General features: G+C 48.9%; 1 protein-coding gene across 1 annotated transcript in view; it reads left to right on the top strand.

Moving 5' to 3' along the window:
- Positions 1 to 821: 821 nt before the first annotated feature.
- Positions 822 to 15282, top strand: part of LOC132507987 (maestro heat-like repeat family member 5) — a 39758-nt gene continuing 25297 nt past the window's right edge. The window contains 7 exon segments of the mRNA XM_060127746.1: positions 822 to 862; positions 7280 to 7461; positions 8577 to 8639; positions 8642 to 8689; positions 8692 to 8720; positions 9894 to 10161; positions 11676 to 11728. Of these exon segments, the coding sequence (XP_059983729.1) occupies positions 822 to 862; positions 7280 to 7461; positions 8577 to 8639; positions 8642 to 8689; positions 8692 to 8720; positions 9894 to 10161; positions 11676 to 11728 (684 nt within the window).

The raw sequence follows: 15282 nt of genomic DNA, 5'->3' as shown, positions 1-15282 counted from the left end.
GACTCCTCGAGATCGGGGTTGGCTGGGCAGAGGGAGATGCCCATGGCCCCGGAGCAAGCTGGCCCAGCAGCAGGTCCAGGCACCAGCAGCCCACGGGCCCTGGGGCCTCCTCAATGGTAGGGCCTCCAATAGCCAAGTGTGGTGACAGGGGTCCATGCTGGGAGTCCTGGTCTGCCTCCTGGACCCAGCTTCCCCTGCAGCCATGGAACTGGACCAGGGCCCACAAGCGGGAACTCCGCTCCAGAACCGCCCAGAGACAGCTTCTGCTGGGAGGCCACACAGAGTCCCAGCTCTGCCGCTTCTTCCCTGGCACGGGGCACGCATTACTATGTATCGCTATGGAACAAATGACCCCAAACTTAGGGACTTCAGACCACACACATCTACTGCCTCACAATTGCTTGGGCTGGGAATCCAGGCAGGGATCAGCCGGGTTTCTGCCTTGGGGCGTCTCAAAGTGCATCAAGGTGTCAGCTGGGGCCAGATTCATGGGTGTCCAGAAGGAGATAACTGAGAACCAGAGGTGGAGAGGCCGGGCCCGAGGCCACACTGGGGACATAGGTGTACACACACATGCACACACACACGCGCACATGCTGTGCCCAGAACACGGTGCTCGATTCCACAGCACTGTTCCTGCAAAGGTGTGCTGGGTGCTGGAACATTTGTGACCTCAGGGGTGAGGTCAGGGCTGGCTGGGGTGGCGGAGGGCGTGCCCAGAGATAGGACTGCTCCGCCGGGCATGAGGACAGAGCTGGCAGCACCTCCAACCGCACCCCAACAGGGACGGGCCGCGTTCAGAAAAGCCACACAGCCACACCATGGCCGACAGGACCTCTTTAGCCAGGTTCCAGAGCCCCAGGTCAGCCCAGCGCCAGGCAGGGGCACGTGGGAGCCCAGGAGGGGACCCCCATGTGGTCTTCCAGGAGAGCACCCCCTGCAGGGCAGCAGGGAGCTGACCCCCAGGCCCTGAGCCGAGAGAGGGGCCCAGCAGCTGAGGTCCCCTTGACTTGGTGGAGAGGAGGCTGGGGGTTGATGTGGAAAGGGGTACTCGAATCCCAACACAGCCTTTGCCATCGCGCCACCTGTGGCTGCTGACTGCTTGTGGGAACCAGAGGTATGAGAACGAGTGGACGGATGGATAGACGACAGACAGACTGTCCACTGCTTCCCTGAACCTCGACTTCATCGAGAGGATACAGCAGCCCATGACCTAACAGACTCAAGGAACGTACACCAAGGAAGGCTCCTCTGGGGACTTTGGTCTCGTGTCCCCAGCGCCCCAGGCAGGCACGAGGGCAGTTCCACCTCCCGTGTCCAGTTGCAGGTCGGAGTCTGGCCTGAAGGCTCCCTCCCCGGCCTCCTCGGCCCCCAGCCCAGGGTGCGCTCTGTGGGGACTCAGGCATGGCTCTCCAGGCCGTCCCTTGGGGTGGGGGTGGGGGATTCCAGGGCGGGATTCCCGCCTGTGTTCCCATCCCTGTGGCTGTCCCCAGGGCAGCAGCCCGTACCCGCCTCTGAACGCAGCTCCTCTGTTCTGCACTGTTGCTTCTGCCTGCGTTGTCAGGCCTGTCTCCCCCCTCACCCCGGCACATCCTGCATCACATCTATGGCGAGAAAACGCTCCTCCTGCAGCTGTTTGCTAACTGCGTTCCTACTGTTTTTCTGTCTTTAAAAATACATCCAGTCCTGGTCGCCGTGGGGCTGGGATGCGTGTTTGTGGTGAGACAGGGGTCTCGCTTGTGGCTGTGGCCATCACTGACCCGCCCGAGGCCCCTCCTGGGCGCAGAGGGAGACCAGGCTCTGCGTGAATGGCTCAGCCCACTAGGAGCGGCAGGGGAGTGAGTGGTTTTCTGAGAGGCTGTAGGAAGAAGGGCCTTCCAGCAGGGCTCGTGCACTGAGCCCCGGTGGCCACGTCCCCGGGATGCAGGCTTTAGAGCTGGGCAGATCTGAACGTGCACTGTCCCGCAGAGGCTGTGTGTCCTGGGATGGGTCACTGAACCTCTCTGTGTCTCAGCACCCCGCAGGGTTGGTGTGAGGACAGTGTGGACATGATCAAGTCCCCAACACACGGCCATCCTCGTTGGTGGCGGTGGAGGCGCTGGTGAGGTGGGTGGCGGGGCAGAGGTGACGGGAAGGGACGCACCCATCCTTCCCGGGCAGGGGCGAGCTGCCCTGTTCCCAGAATGCCTTCATTCATTCACCACTGAATTATTCAGTCATCCAGCACCCACTCTGGGTGCCTACTTTACGGCCAAGCCTCCCTGACCTGCTGAAAATAACCTCCACAGCTTACCCACTCCCTGGCCGGCTTGACCTTCGTCCTTCTCACTGTCCCTGGGACATAAGTGCCACGAGGGAAGGAGTTTCTGGGTGTTTTTGTCCCCCAGGTCCTGGGTGTTTTTGAACCCCCAGGTCCTGGAGTGGTGCCCGGCACACCATAAGCATTTGCTAAATACTCGCTGAGTGAGTGGAGGCGGCAGGAAGGATGCCACTCAGGGCATTGTGCAGGCTCGGGGACTACAGAGCCCGTCAGCCACCCCCAAGCCAAGTGCCCCCCCGACCCAGTCTCTGTTCCCTGCACTTTATAAACGCTTTCATCCCAGCAAGTCCCCTGGTCAGGGCTGAGTCCTCTGTGTCACCAGCTCAGACGTGCAGGAAAGCAACATCTCGGGCAACCCCGGGAGTGTCCCCTGCCTGGCCACACGGTCACTGGTCCCCAAAGAGGCAGATGGCGGGGGGGGAGGGTCCTCAGGCTGGGCATGGCCAAGGGATGGGGAAGGGGCCCCCACTCCAAGCAGGGACACCACGTGGGAAGGGAGCTGAAGGAGGCAGGACTGCTGATCGCAGCTCCAGGTGGACGGGAGGAGGACAGTCCCGCTGTTCAAGGAAGGTCCTCCCAGGAGCATGCTCTCAGCAGTATCCACTCATTCACTCGCTCAGTCGACCTTTACTCAGGGCCTGCCCTGGGACACGTTGGGGACCCAGGACAGCCAGCACATCCCCAGGGAAACTTGGGAAGGCAAAGAACCAGGGGTTAGTCAGTGGTGCCACCAGGGTTCCAAGGAGCTCAGGGAGAGCCAAGGAGGGCCATCAGTCAGCCGGGGAGCCAGGAGACACACCTTAGGATGCTCTTACCAAGTCAGGAAGGCTGAAGGCTGACTTCACATCAGCCTCACAAAGGGACAAGGAGGAAGGACACATGCTCTGGGCAGAGGGGAGAGCAAAGTCCCATGGTCAGCTGGAGAGGGCTCGGGCAGCTAATCCTGGTGTGGAGGCTGCAGGGGACAGACCACCAGGAAACGAGCGAGCTGGGAGGGCTGTCCCAGGGCTGTCCGCAGAAGATCCAGGCAGGGCTGATGGCTGCTTTGGACACATCGCTCTACCATTCGTTCCACAAACATTTGCTGAGCCCCTGCTAAGCATACCAGGCACTATTCCAGGCATTGGGGACACAGCTGGAAACAAGACATGAAGAGCCCTGCCCCTGGTTTACATTTCAGTGGGGGAGACAGCCAATAAACCAGACATGGTACAGTGAGTTATATGATGTTAAAAGGTGAAAAGGGATATGGAAAGAAATTGACAAGTTTAGAGGGTAGAGAGTGCAGGGTGAGGGTCAGATTTTAAAGAAGTTCATCAAGAAAGAAACAATCAAGCAAAGTCTTGAAGGAGGTGTTAGACTGAGCCGAGCAGCTCTCTGAAGGAAGGACGTTCCCCAGACCAAAGGAACAGCCAGTGCAAAGGTCCTGAGACAGAAGTGTGCCTGGTGGGTTGCGGAGCCTCAGGAGCTCACTGTACCTGGGGTGGACGGGGTTAGCAAGAAAGAGCAGAAGGAAGTGAGGTGGAGGGGATCCTTTTTGTTCTTATTTCTTTGGTTCTTGTTTTTTTTTTTTTTACTTACAGTATTTCTTTTTTATTTACATACATTCATTTCTTGTTATTGCTAAGTAGTATTTCTGTGAATGTAACACAGTTTGTTTATGCATTCACCAGTCGAAGGACACTTGGATTTTTTCTGTTTGGGGTTATTATAAAGCCACTCTAAACATTCGTGTACAGATTTTTGTGTGAAGTCGTCATTTCACTTGAGTCAATGCCTAGGAGTGGAATAGCTGATTTGGATGGTAAATGTAGGTATCACTTTCTAAGAAAGTACCAAACTACTTTCCACACGGGCCGTACCATTTTGGATTTTCACTGGCAATGATGGAGACCCCAGTTACTCTGCATCCTCACCAGCACTTGGTATTTTCTGATTTTTCTTATTTTATCCATTCTAGTAGATGTGTATTGATATCCCACTGTGGTTTTAATTGGTTTCCCTCATGGGGAATGATGTTGAGCTGTTTTTATGGGCTTATTTGCCATTTGCTTTTTTCCTTTAGTGGAATGTCTATTTGAATTTTTTGCCTGTATTTTCTTAGGTTGTTTGTGTTTTGTTTTGTTTTGTTTGGTGAGTTATTTGTATATATCAGATATAGTCTTTTATCAGATATGTGATTTGCAAATACTTCCTCCAAGTCTGAAGCTTATCATTTCACTTTTTTATAGCTGCCTTTTGAAAAGCAGACATTCTTAATTTTGATGAATTTATTTACCAATTTTTTATTTCATGGATAGTGCTTTTGGTGTCATATACAACATATCTTTGTCCAACTCAAGGTCACAAAGTCTTCCTCCTATATTTTCTTCTAGAAGTTTTAGAATTGTAGGTTTTACTTTAAGGTCTATGATCCATTTTGAGTTAATTTATGTATGTAGTGAAGTATAAATTGGGATTTTTTTTAACATGTGTATATCCAATTATTGCAACACCATTTGTTGAATAAACTATCCTTTCTTAATAGAATTGCTTTTTTGCCTTTATCAAAATACGTGTGGCCCGCATACCAGAAAAAAAAAATGTTTTCATCATTTCAAAGAATCAGCTTTTGGTTTCGTTGATTTTCTCTATTGTTTTCCTGTTTTCTATTTCATTAATTTCTGTTCTACTTTTTATTTTCTTGTGTTAGCTTTAATATGCCCTTCTATTCCTAGTTTTTAAGATGGAAGCTTAGGTCATTGATTTCAAACCTTTATTCCTTTCTAGTACTATAAATTTTAATGTTATAAATTTCCCTCTAAGCACTGCTTTAGCTGCACCCATGCATTTTGATATGTTGTGTTTTTATTTTCCTTCAGTTCAAAATCCTTTTTACTTTCTCTTTTGATTTCTTCTTGGCCTGTGCCTTATTTTAAAATATGTTATTTAGTTTCCAAATGCTTGGGGATTTCCCATCTCTCTTTCTATTATTGGTTTCTATTTTACCAACTTGCGATTTGTTTTCTCTTTGTCCCATCTCTTCTTTGTTCTATTTTTCTTTTCTATTTTAAAATGTTACTCCACTGTCACTTGGTTTGCACTGTTTCTGACAAGAACTAATTCTGAATCTTATGGCTCTCATTCTTTATACCTTTGTATAAAATGTATCTTTTTTTCCTCTGGCTGTTTTTAAGATTTCCTCTTTATTTCAATGTAACTTAGTGTAGTTTTCTTCATGTTTCTTTTCCTTGTGGTTCACTGAGTTTCCTGGATCTGTGGGTTTATGGTTTTCATTAACTTGAAAACTTCAGATATTATTTCTTCAAATATTTCTCTGTCCTCTTTTCTTCTCCTGTGAGGACTCAGATAGGCCCTTTGTAGTTGTCCCACAACTCACTGATGCTCTGTTCCTTCTTTTTTTTTTTTTTCAATCTTTTTTCTATTAGTGTTACATTTTTGGATAGTTTCTGTTGTGTCTTCAAGTTCACTAATTTTTGCATCTATGGTGTCTAATCTGCTGTTAAACTCATTCTGTGTATTCTTAATATTAAGCATTGTGTTTTTCAGCTTTTTTATATTTTCCATGTCTTTCCTTAGTGTGCTTATGTTTTAATCTACCATGTTGAAAATATGGAATATAACTATAATAATATTTCAAGTCCTTGCCTACTAATTCTCTCATTTGTGTCATTTATGTGTTGTTTTTGATCTGCTGATTTTTCTCCTCATAATGGGTCATATTTTCTTGCTGCTTCTGCATGCCTGGTAATGTTCTATTCAATGCTAGGCATTGTGAATTTTACCTTTTCGGGTACTGGATATTCCTGTACTTTATAAATATTCTTGAGCTTTGTTCTGGCATATAACTAAATTATTGAAAAACAATTTGGTCCTTTCGAGGCATTCCTTTAAGCTTTATAAGGGCAGGCCAAAGCATTCTTGTCTAGGGCTGAAATTTTTCCCCACTATTGAGATAATACCATTCATAGTACTCTGACCAATGCCCTATGAATTACAAGGTTTTCCACTCTGGCTGATGAAAACAGGAACTACTCTCAGACTGTGTAAACTCCAAGAATTGTTTCCTCTGCTCCTTCGGGTGCTTTCTTTTCACACGTGTACTGATCAGCATGCAGAGAAAGACTTGGGGGGCAGGGGGTGCTCTGAAAATGTCCAGAGCTCACAGTCCCTCCCTAGGCAGCTCTCTGCTATTATTCTTCCCTGCACACTCTGGCCACTTTGGCCTCCCCAGACTTCCACCTCTATTTCCTCAACTCAAGTAGACCACTAGGTTTTCTTGGGCTCCCCCCGCCTGCACTGCAAATTAGAAATTTTTCAGGCAGCAAAAGCTGCAGCAGTTTGGGGCCAGCCTCGCTGGTTTTCCATCCATCAGGAATCATTGTCCTGCCCTGCTTTCTGCCTAATATCTGTTATTCATGGTTCTGTATATTTTTTCCAGTTTTCCAGTTATGTAAGGCAGGAGGGTGAATCTTTTCCTTGTGACTCCATTTGGATGGAAGCACCAGTGTCATCTTCATCATTTTTAGGACTTTGGGTTTTTCTCTGAGTGCAGTGGGAAACCATGGGAGGATTCTGAGTGACTTTATCTGACACACATTTCATAGTTCAATATTAAGAGGGCTTGGCCCTCTTAATATTAGTATTAAGAGGGGTTGCCATACCCTGAGCCCTCTAATTCCTGCCAGCCATGTCTGTCCCACCAACACTTGCTGGGAAACAAGGCCCCACCAGGCCCACAGGTGATGCTGCCCACTCAACCGTGTCCCTTGGGCCTCCAGACCCCTGCCCTCCTCCCAGGATTCAGTCAGTCTATTAAACAGAAGGGTGGGTGCATGGAAAACTGTTGCCAAGCCTGATCCAGACCAAGGTGGCTCTCAGCATCTACTGCACCTGCATCCATGAACACACACAAGGGCACTCAGGCGCACACACCCAGGAGCCCCTTTTCCATTTCAGAATCTCCTCCCACATCTCTGAATCCACGAAGAACCAGTCTTACATAAATGTGCCTCAGGATTCTGCCCCCAGGGACAGATGGATGCAGCCCACCACCGTCCTGCTCTGCAAGTCACAGAGCAGCCAGGCCGCCCTGGTGCCCAAGGAACACAAGACACTCATGGAGGAAGCCTACAGCGCAGGTGACCACTGGCCCCAGGACTCAGGCAGGGCAGTCAGGTTCCAGCAGACCCCCTCAGTCCCTCCACCCAAAGAAGTCCTGGGGACGAGGGCCAGAGGAAGTCCACTCTCTGGGACCTTGGGGTGTCAAGAGGTGTGGACATAGTGCAGCTTTCAGCAGAGCCTCCTGCCCATCCTCCTTGGCCTTTTCATGTCTCCTGAGGCACCATCCAAAATGCCTTCTCTCACCCACCACCCTCCACTCTCCTTCAGCACCTTTCACACCTTAGAACCTCAGCTTACCCCTGGCCCTCTCACTGGAATGCTTTTCCCCTCATTCAAAGGATGACTTGCCCTCATCCTTCTAGGCCAAGTTAAAGTGCCACCTCCTCTGAGAAGACAGTCCCGACTCTCCACCTTAGTCAGGATTTATCACCCCTCCCCCTCTGTGTGCCCAGGGCCTTTTATACAACTCCCCAGTAATAACTCCCTAAAGTCCACCAATACTGGGTAGGGCTCCCTTGGGCTGGAGGCTCCTTCAGAACAGAGCTGGGCCTTGACTCCCCTTTAAGCCGCACACACAGCCCTATGACCACACAGTGAATGAACATCATTGAATGTTGGGTGACTGGATGGAGGATGAAAGGATGAAGGAATGAATAGATGGAGGGACAGAGGGATGGGTGGATGGATGGATAAATGGATGGATGGGTAGATGAATTTTTAAATGGATGAAGAGTGGGTAGATGGATGAATAGATGAATTTATGAGTGGATGGGTAGATAGATGGATACGTTTATTAATGGATGGATTGATGGATAGGTGGGTGATAGATGAATGGGTAAATGGATGCATGAAAAGGAGGATGAATCAGTGAATGGATGGAAATACGCATGGGTGAACAAGGATGCATTCCCTGCTTGCTTTCTTGCTTCTCATCTTACCTTGAACCCCGGAAGGACTGACAGAACAGTCAGGAGGCCCAGGATTTCCCAGTGTGTTCAGTTCCCAGCCCTCCCTTTCAGATCACTGTTTCCCATTCCCAGCCCTACCCCTTCGCTGCCCACCCAGCCCTGTTAGCACAATGTGACATTCCTACAGCACACCGATCCTCACACTTTCTTGCCATCTGCTTTAACCATCTGCTTCAAGACGCTCCGGGACCTGAATAGTTCAGACCCCCTCCACCTGAAGTACGTCATCGAAAAATCAAGAACGTGGCTCACGGGGACCCCAATCTGGTGCTGGAAACCATCATGACTACTTTGTAGACAACCTGGATGTGGGAGCTGCTCGGGCCACTCAGGGCAGGCGTGGGGAGCAGAGGGAAGGCCTGGACCCCAAAGGGGGATCAAACCTTGGTTCCTCCAGACAGCAGCGCCATGATTTGGGGCAAGTCAATCTCATGTGTCCAATGAGCCAAGGGGGAAGGGAGGAAAGTGGACGGATACGTGTGCACCATCCTCTGAACAGTCTCTCGATGAGATTATTATGATCCCCAGAGATGAGGAAACTGAGGCTTAGGGAAGGGAAATGATTTGCCTAAAGTCACAGGGGATGGATGGTTGGGTAGATGATTGGGGGAAAGCTCTGTCTGGCTTTTTAATGAATGAGTGAATAAAAGAATGAATGGAGGGGCTTCCCTGGTGGCTCAGTGGTTAAGAATCCGCCTGCCATGCAGGAGACACGGGTTCAAGCCCTGGTCCGGGAAGATCCCACATGCCGCAGAGCAACTAAGCCCGTGAGCTATGGCCGCTGAGCCTGAGCGTCCGGAGCCTGTGCTCCGCAACGGGAGAGGCCGCAACAGTGAGAGGCCCGCGTACCGCAAAAAAAAAAGAATCCACCTGCCAATGCAGGGGACACAGGTTTGAGCCCTGGTCCGGGAAGATATTGCCGTGGAGCAACTAAGCCCTTGCTCCACAAGTACTGAGCCTGAGCTCTAGAGCCCGCGAGCCACAACTACTGCACCCACGTGGCACAACTACTGAAGCCCGCGTGCCCTAGAGCCCGTGCTCCACAACAAGAGAAGTCACCGCAATGAGAAGCCCGCGCACCACAACGAAGAGTAGCCCCCGCTCACCTCAACTAGAGAAAGCCCACGCGCAGCAACAAACACCCAACGCAGACAAAAATAAATAAATAAAACAAATAAATAAATTTTTAAAAATTTATAAATGATATAACAATTTCATGGGATGATCAAACAGCATCACAGGGACCAGCATCACGTGGGGAGAGACCAGAGACCCCCTCACTTTCAGATGCCACAAATGCAGGGCTAGGGTTTGCATAGACAGGGCAAGTGGGAACCGTAAGGCAGGCAGGAGGTACAGCATGAGCCAAGGCTCAGAAGCAAGAAGAATGATGACGGGTCTTGGACCAGTCAGCGGACCGGGGATGCTGACAGGCACGTGCAGCTCTGAGCCTGAGATTGGACCCGATCTTCACCTGCCAGCTATGCATGTCGGCCTTCCTCGGTCTCAGTTTTCTATCGAAAAACCGGGTGGATGGTAGCCGTCCTGCCCACCAAACCAGACCACTCTTCCTTTCTGCCCGCACCCGGGAGCTGGAGGAGGGCTACCGGGATGCGGCCAGCAACGTGCTGGTGGCCACTGGCAGGCACTGCTGGCGGCTGGTGGCCCAGCACCTGGAGACTGAGGTCCTGTCGGGCGTCCTCCCGCACCGCAACCTCCTCTACGTGATGGGCATCCTGACCTCTAACGGTATGTCCCGTGCTCAGGGCCTGGGCTTGGCCACCCTCTGTTCCTAGGCCAGCAGGGGGAGGGGGGGTCATGAGGAGAGAGCAGGAGGGGGCGTGCAGGGCTGCTGATCCGCGGGACACACACAGGCTGTGCAACAGTGAAGCATCCCCGTGCCAGAGGGCCATGGGCTATGGCCCGAGCACTCCCGCAGCCCATCTCCCCTCGGCCAGCCTGGGCCACTTCGGGACTCCCAGGGTAGGGCACCAGCGGCTAGCCGACTGCCCATCCCCACTAGCCCGTGCTCCCGCTGTCAGTATTTCGACAACAGGCCTGGACAGAATCGGGACGGAGCGAGGAAGCCCAGGAGGCAGGCCTGCCCTGCCATGTGGTCCTCTCCCCGGATCACCGGCAGACGGGGAGGCCAAGCTCACAGAGGCTGTGCGACGGGCCTGGGTCACCCAGCCTCACATCCTGGGCCTGTGGGGTCCAGGTCTCTGTGTTTCCTCAGCAGCCGCTGCCTCTGAGCCACTGGAAGGACCGCCTGGATAGTGGGGGTCTCTGAGGGCCCCCAGAGAGGACTTACAGGGAAGGGTCTTGCCAGCATGAGGCTCAGCTAATGCAAGACAGCAAACACGGAGCGCCTGTCATGTGCCCGGCTCTGCCCTCAGGAGCTCACAGCCTCCCGGGCAGGCACGCGCCAACTCTCATCCCTCACTCATTCATCCGTTCACAAACATGAGCTGAGCTCCCTTCTGCCCAGCGGGGGAGGTACCGGGCGGCCCCGGTGGCCATAAGTGAGGGCTTCCCAGAGCAGGCAGCCAAGTCTGAGCCATGCCTTGAGGGATGAGTAGGAGTTTGAGGAGGGAATGGTGTGAGTACACCTCAGGGCCTTAGGGAGGAGCTGGTCAGCAGCCTCGGCGAGGGGTTGAGGTCAGGGGGAGGAAAGGGGGGTGGCAGGCCCTGCTCTCTACAAGGAAGCCTGGCGGGCAGGCCTCAGAGGCTGTGCTTGGGAGTGTGGACTCTTGGCTAAGCTTTGCACCCCGTGCCTGGGGCTGGCAGGCTGGGTGGAGGTCCCTCTTTGCCTTGGGTGACCTCCGAAACCCCCAGGGCCATCCCTGAAGCAGCCGCTCCCCCTGAGGTTGGGTTTCCAAAGTTCCGTAAAAGCTTGCAGCCTCCCAATGTGCCCCTCTCTGAGCCTCGTTTTCCCACCCTTGAGGGGACCCAAGTACATCCCAAGCAACCATGCCCAGAGGGAACCCTCCATTTACCATTGGTGAGCCTGAGGTCCAGAGAGGGAACGTGACCTACCTGAGGTCACACAGCAAGTGTGGCAGGGCCACAACTCCAGACCAGCTTTCTGGACCCTGAGCCCAATTCTGGCTCGCCATCCTCTGAGCTCACCTCCCCAATGGAGCCAGAATAGGCAGAGGCAGGACATCAGTCGTCTCCAAGGGATGGGGGAGATGGAGCCCAAGACCCAATCCTGGCCATGGACATCAGGTCTGGCCTCCAGGGACCCGTCCTCCGTCCCACAGAGGAGATCTTCAAGGAGAGAGAGAAGGCTTGCTGGGAAGAGCAGCTGGCCCAAGTAAGGAGGGAGCTCTGCCACAAGCCCTTCTGCCGGGATGATGGGGGATGGGAGGCACCCGCTCAGCCCCGGGAGGAGGGAGGAGATCAGGGAGGGAGGGGGAGGGAGGGGACAGAGGGGGAGGCAGGGCGAGGCTGTTACAGATGAGCAACAGGTTTGGAGGGGAGGGGACTTGACCACAGTCATGGGACTGGTCTCTGTGGAGTTGGGATTTGAACCTTGGTCTCTAGGCACCTGGCACAGAGTAAGTGTCCTTCCCACCTACCCTGGGGGCTGGATCTGTGACTGAGGGGCCCAGAGAGGATGCAGAGGCCAGATCTGAGACCAAGGGAGGAAAGAAGAGGTCGGCGTGGACTGAAGTTGCCACAGCCGAGGATGGCGTCATGCTGGCCCATCTCCGGCCACACACCACGTGAAAGGACATGGGACCCTGGCAGACCTGGGTTTAAGTCCAGATTCAACCAATCACAGCTGCGTGTCGGATGACCTACTTTGCCTCTCCGTACCTTAGTTTCCTCGTCTGTCAAATGGGGGTAAAAGTACCAACCTCAAATGTTCGTTGTGAGATGACAGGAAATAATCCACGTAGTGTTTGGCACTGTGCCTGACAGACAGGAAGCCCTCACTCCCCACATTAGTTATTATCGTATAGTAGCAGCAGAATAGTAGTAATTAAATGGCATTTAGTGGAAATAACACCAGCAGCAGCAGCAATACAAGTAATTAATAGAAAAATGAGACAGAAAATCACAAGGACACAGAAGACTTGAACAACGTAATTAACCAAATTGATCTAATTGACGTTCCTTTCAAATGTAAATAGAACATTCACCAAGATAGATCATTTGTTGGGCCATATATCAAGTTTCAATAAATTTAAAAGGACTGAAATCAAACAGAGTACATTCTCTGCCCAGAACATCAATTACAGAACGATAGCAAACATACATCTGGAAAAATTCCAAATATTTGGAAGTTAGACAACACTCTTTTAAATACTCCACAGGTCAAAGAAGAAATCACAAAGGAAATTAGAAAATACTTTGAACTGAATGATAAGTAAAACACAATATGAAATTTTGAAAATCTGTGGGGTTCAACAAAAAACAATGCTTAGAAGAAATTTATATTTTTAATGCCTATATTAGAAAAGAAAAAAGTGTATAAAATCTAATTCCTAAACCTCCATTTTAAGAAACTATCCCCGAAAGTGCAAATTAAGCCCAAAGTAAGTAGAGGGAAGAAAATAATAAAAAGTAGAGTAAAAATCAAAGAAATTTTTTAAACGGACAAGCAGTAGAGAGTGAATAAAACCAAAAGCAGGTTATTCAAAAAGATTGATACAATGATAAGCTCCTTGATAGGCTGATCAAGAAAATAAAAAATATTCAGTAACAGCAAAGAAACAATATCACTGCACATCCTTTAATATGGAATGGTAATAAAATATGATTCCAATAAATTAGGCAATTTCGATTGAATAGACTAACTCCTTAGAAAACACAAACTACCAAACTGACGCGAGAAGAAACAGAAAGTCTGAGAAGTCCTGTATTAAAGAAACTGGAGTCATATTTTATAAACCTTCCCACAAAGAAAACTCCAGGCCCAGATACTTTGCTGGTTAAATTTCTATCACAAGTTAAGGCAGAAGTAATACCAATTCTATCCAAATTCTCTCAGAAAATAGAGGAAGAAGAAACACTTCCAAAACGTTTTCATAAGGCCAGCACAACTCTGACACCAAAGCCAGACAAAGACGTTACAACAAAACTACAGACCAATATCCTTCATGAAGATGGACTCAAAAGTCTTTAACAAAATATTAGCAAAATAAATCCGGCAATATACAAAAACGTCCACACATGTTCAGCAGCATGGAATTTCTCAGATCCCAGTCCTTTGGGGCTTTTAACGGAGGCTTTGTTAATAGACACGATTAATGAAATCACTGGCCACTGGTGATTAAAGTCAATCTCTAGCCCCTCTCCCCTCTCTGAAAGTTGAGGAGTGAATGAAAGTTCCAACCCTCTAACCATGATTGGTTTCCCTGACAACTTGCCCCCATCCTGTGGTTACCTAAGGGCTTTCCAAAAGTGGAACCGGGCTTGTTATGAACAACAAAAGACACCTTTACTGCTCCAATCACTTAGGAAAGGGTTTTAGAAGTTCTGTGCCAGATGAAAATAGAGATGAAGACCAAATATATATTTTTATTATAAATCACAATATCACAAGGAGAAAGGCTCTCAACAAAGTAGGAATAGGAGGAAACTGACATCTATGAAAACCCTACAACTAACATACCTAGTCACAAATAAATGAACACCTTCCCGCTAAGATCAGAATAAGGCAAAGATATCCACCCTCTCCACTTCTGGTCAACGTTGCACTGAAGTCCTAACCAGCGCAGTAAGGTATGAGGAACGGGAACTCAGACACAGATTGCAATGGAAAATGTAAAGCCATCTTTCTTTGCAGACAACATAATTGCATACACAGAAAATCTCACGAAAGTTTTTTTTTAATGCTAGAACTATTAATTACTAATAATTGAATTTAGCTAGATCTCAGGATACAAAATCAACATGCAAATGTCAATTGAATTTCTATATACTAACAACAAACAATTGGAAAGTAAGGTTTAAAAACACAATGACACAGCCACATGAAAAACATAAAAGACTCAGATAAATTTAACAAAATATGTTCAAGATCTTTACCAACATTGCAAAGAGAAATTAAAGAAAACCTAAATAAATGGAGCTATATGATCATGGATAACAGGAGTCAATAATGTTTAGATGTCAGTTCTCCCAAAATTGATTTATAGATTCAGTGCCATGCCAATCAAAATCCCAACTAACTTTATTATAGAATTAAACATAATCTATAAGTTAAAAGTTTATATGGAAATTTCAAAGGACCTAGAATAGCCAAAACAATCTTGAAAAAGAACAAAGTTAGAAGAATTACACTACCTGATTTCAAGATTTCCTATATAGCTATAGTCCACAAGACAGTGAGAACTGACAGAGATTAAACAAATAAATCGATGGAACAGAATAGAAACTCCAATATAAAACCACACTTGTATGGTCGATTAATTTCTTTTACAATGGTACCAAAGCAATTCAATGGGGAGTCTTTTGAACAAGTGGTGCTACAATAATTGCGTATCTAGGGGGAAAAAAGAACTTTAATGCCTGTCTCTAACCTTTCACGAATATTAATTCTGAGATGGACCCAAGACCTAAATATAAAAAAACGAAAACACTTCTAGAAGAAAACACAGGAGACAATCTCGCCAACCTTGGGATAGGTAAATATTTCTTAGGACCCAGAAAGCACTTATCATAAAAAGAAAAAAAAATAGATTAATTCGATTTCATCTAAATTAAAGCTTCTGCTCATCAAACAATACTATGAGGAAAGTGAAAAAAGGGAAACCACAGACATGGAGAAAATATTCACAAGACATATATCTGACAAGGGACTGTATTCAGAATAAATGAAGAACTCTTACAAAATCAGGGAGAAAAAGACAAACAGAC

The sequence above is a fragment of the Lagenorhynchus albirostris genome, chromosome 17 (assembly GCF_949774975.1).
Source record: "Lagenorhynchus albirostris chromosome 17, mLagAlb1.1, whole genome shotgun sequence".
In the NCBI taxonomy this organism is placed as follows: domain Eukaryota; kingdom Metazoa; phylum Chordata; class Mammalia; order Artiodactyla; family Delphinidae; genus Lagenorhynchus; species Lagenorhynchus albirostris.
The sequence above is the reverse complement of the archived record's forward strand: the minus strand, read 5'-3'. Positions and strand labels throughout refer to the sequence as shown.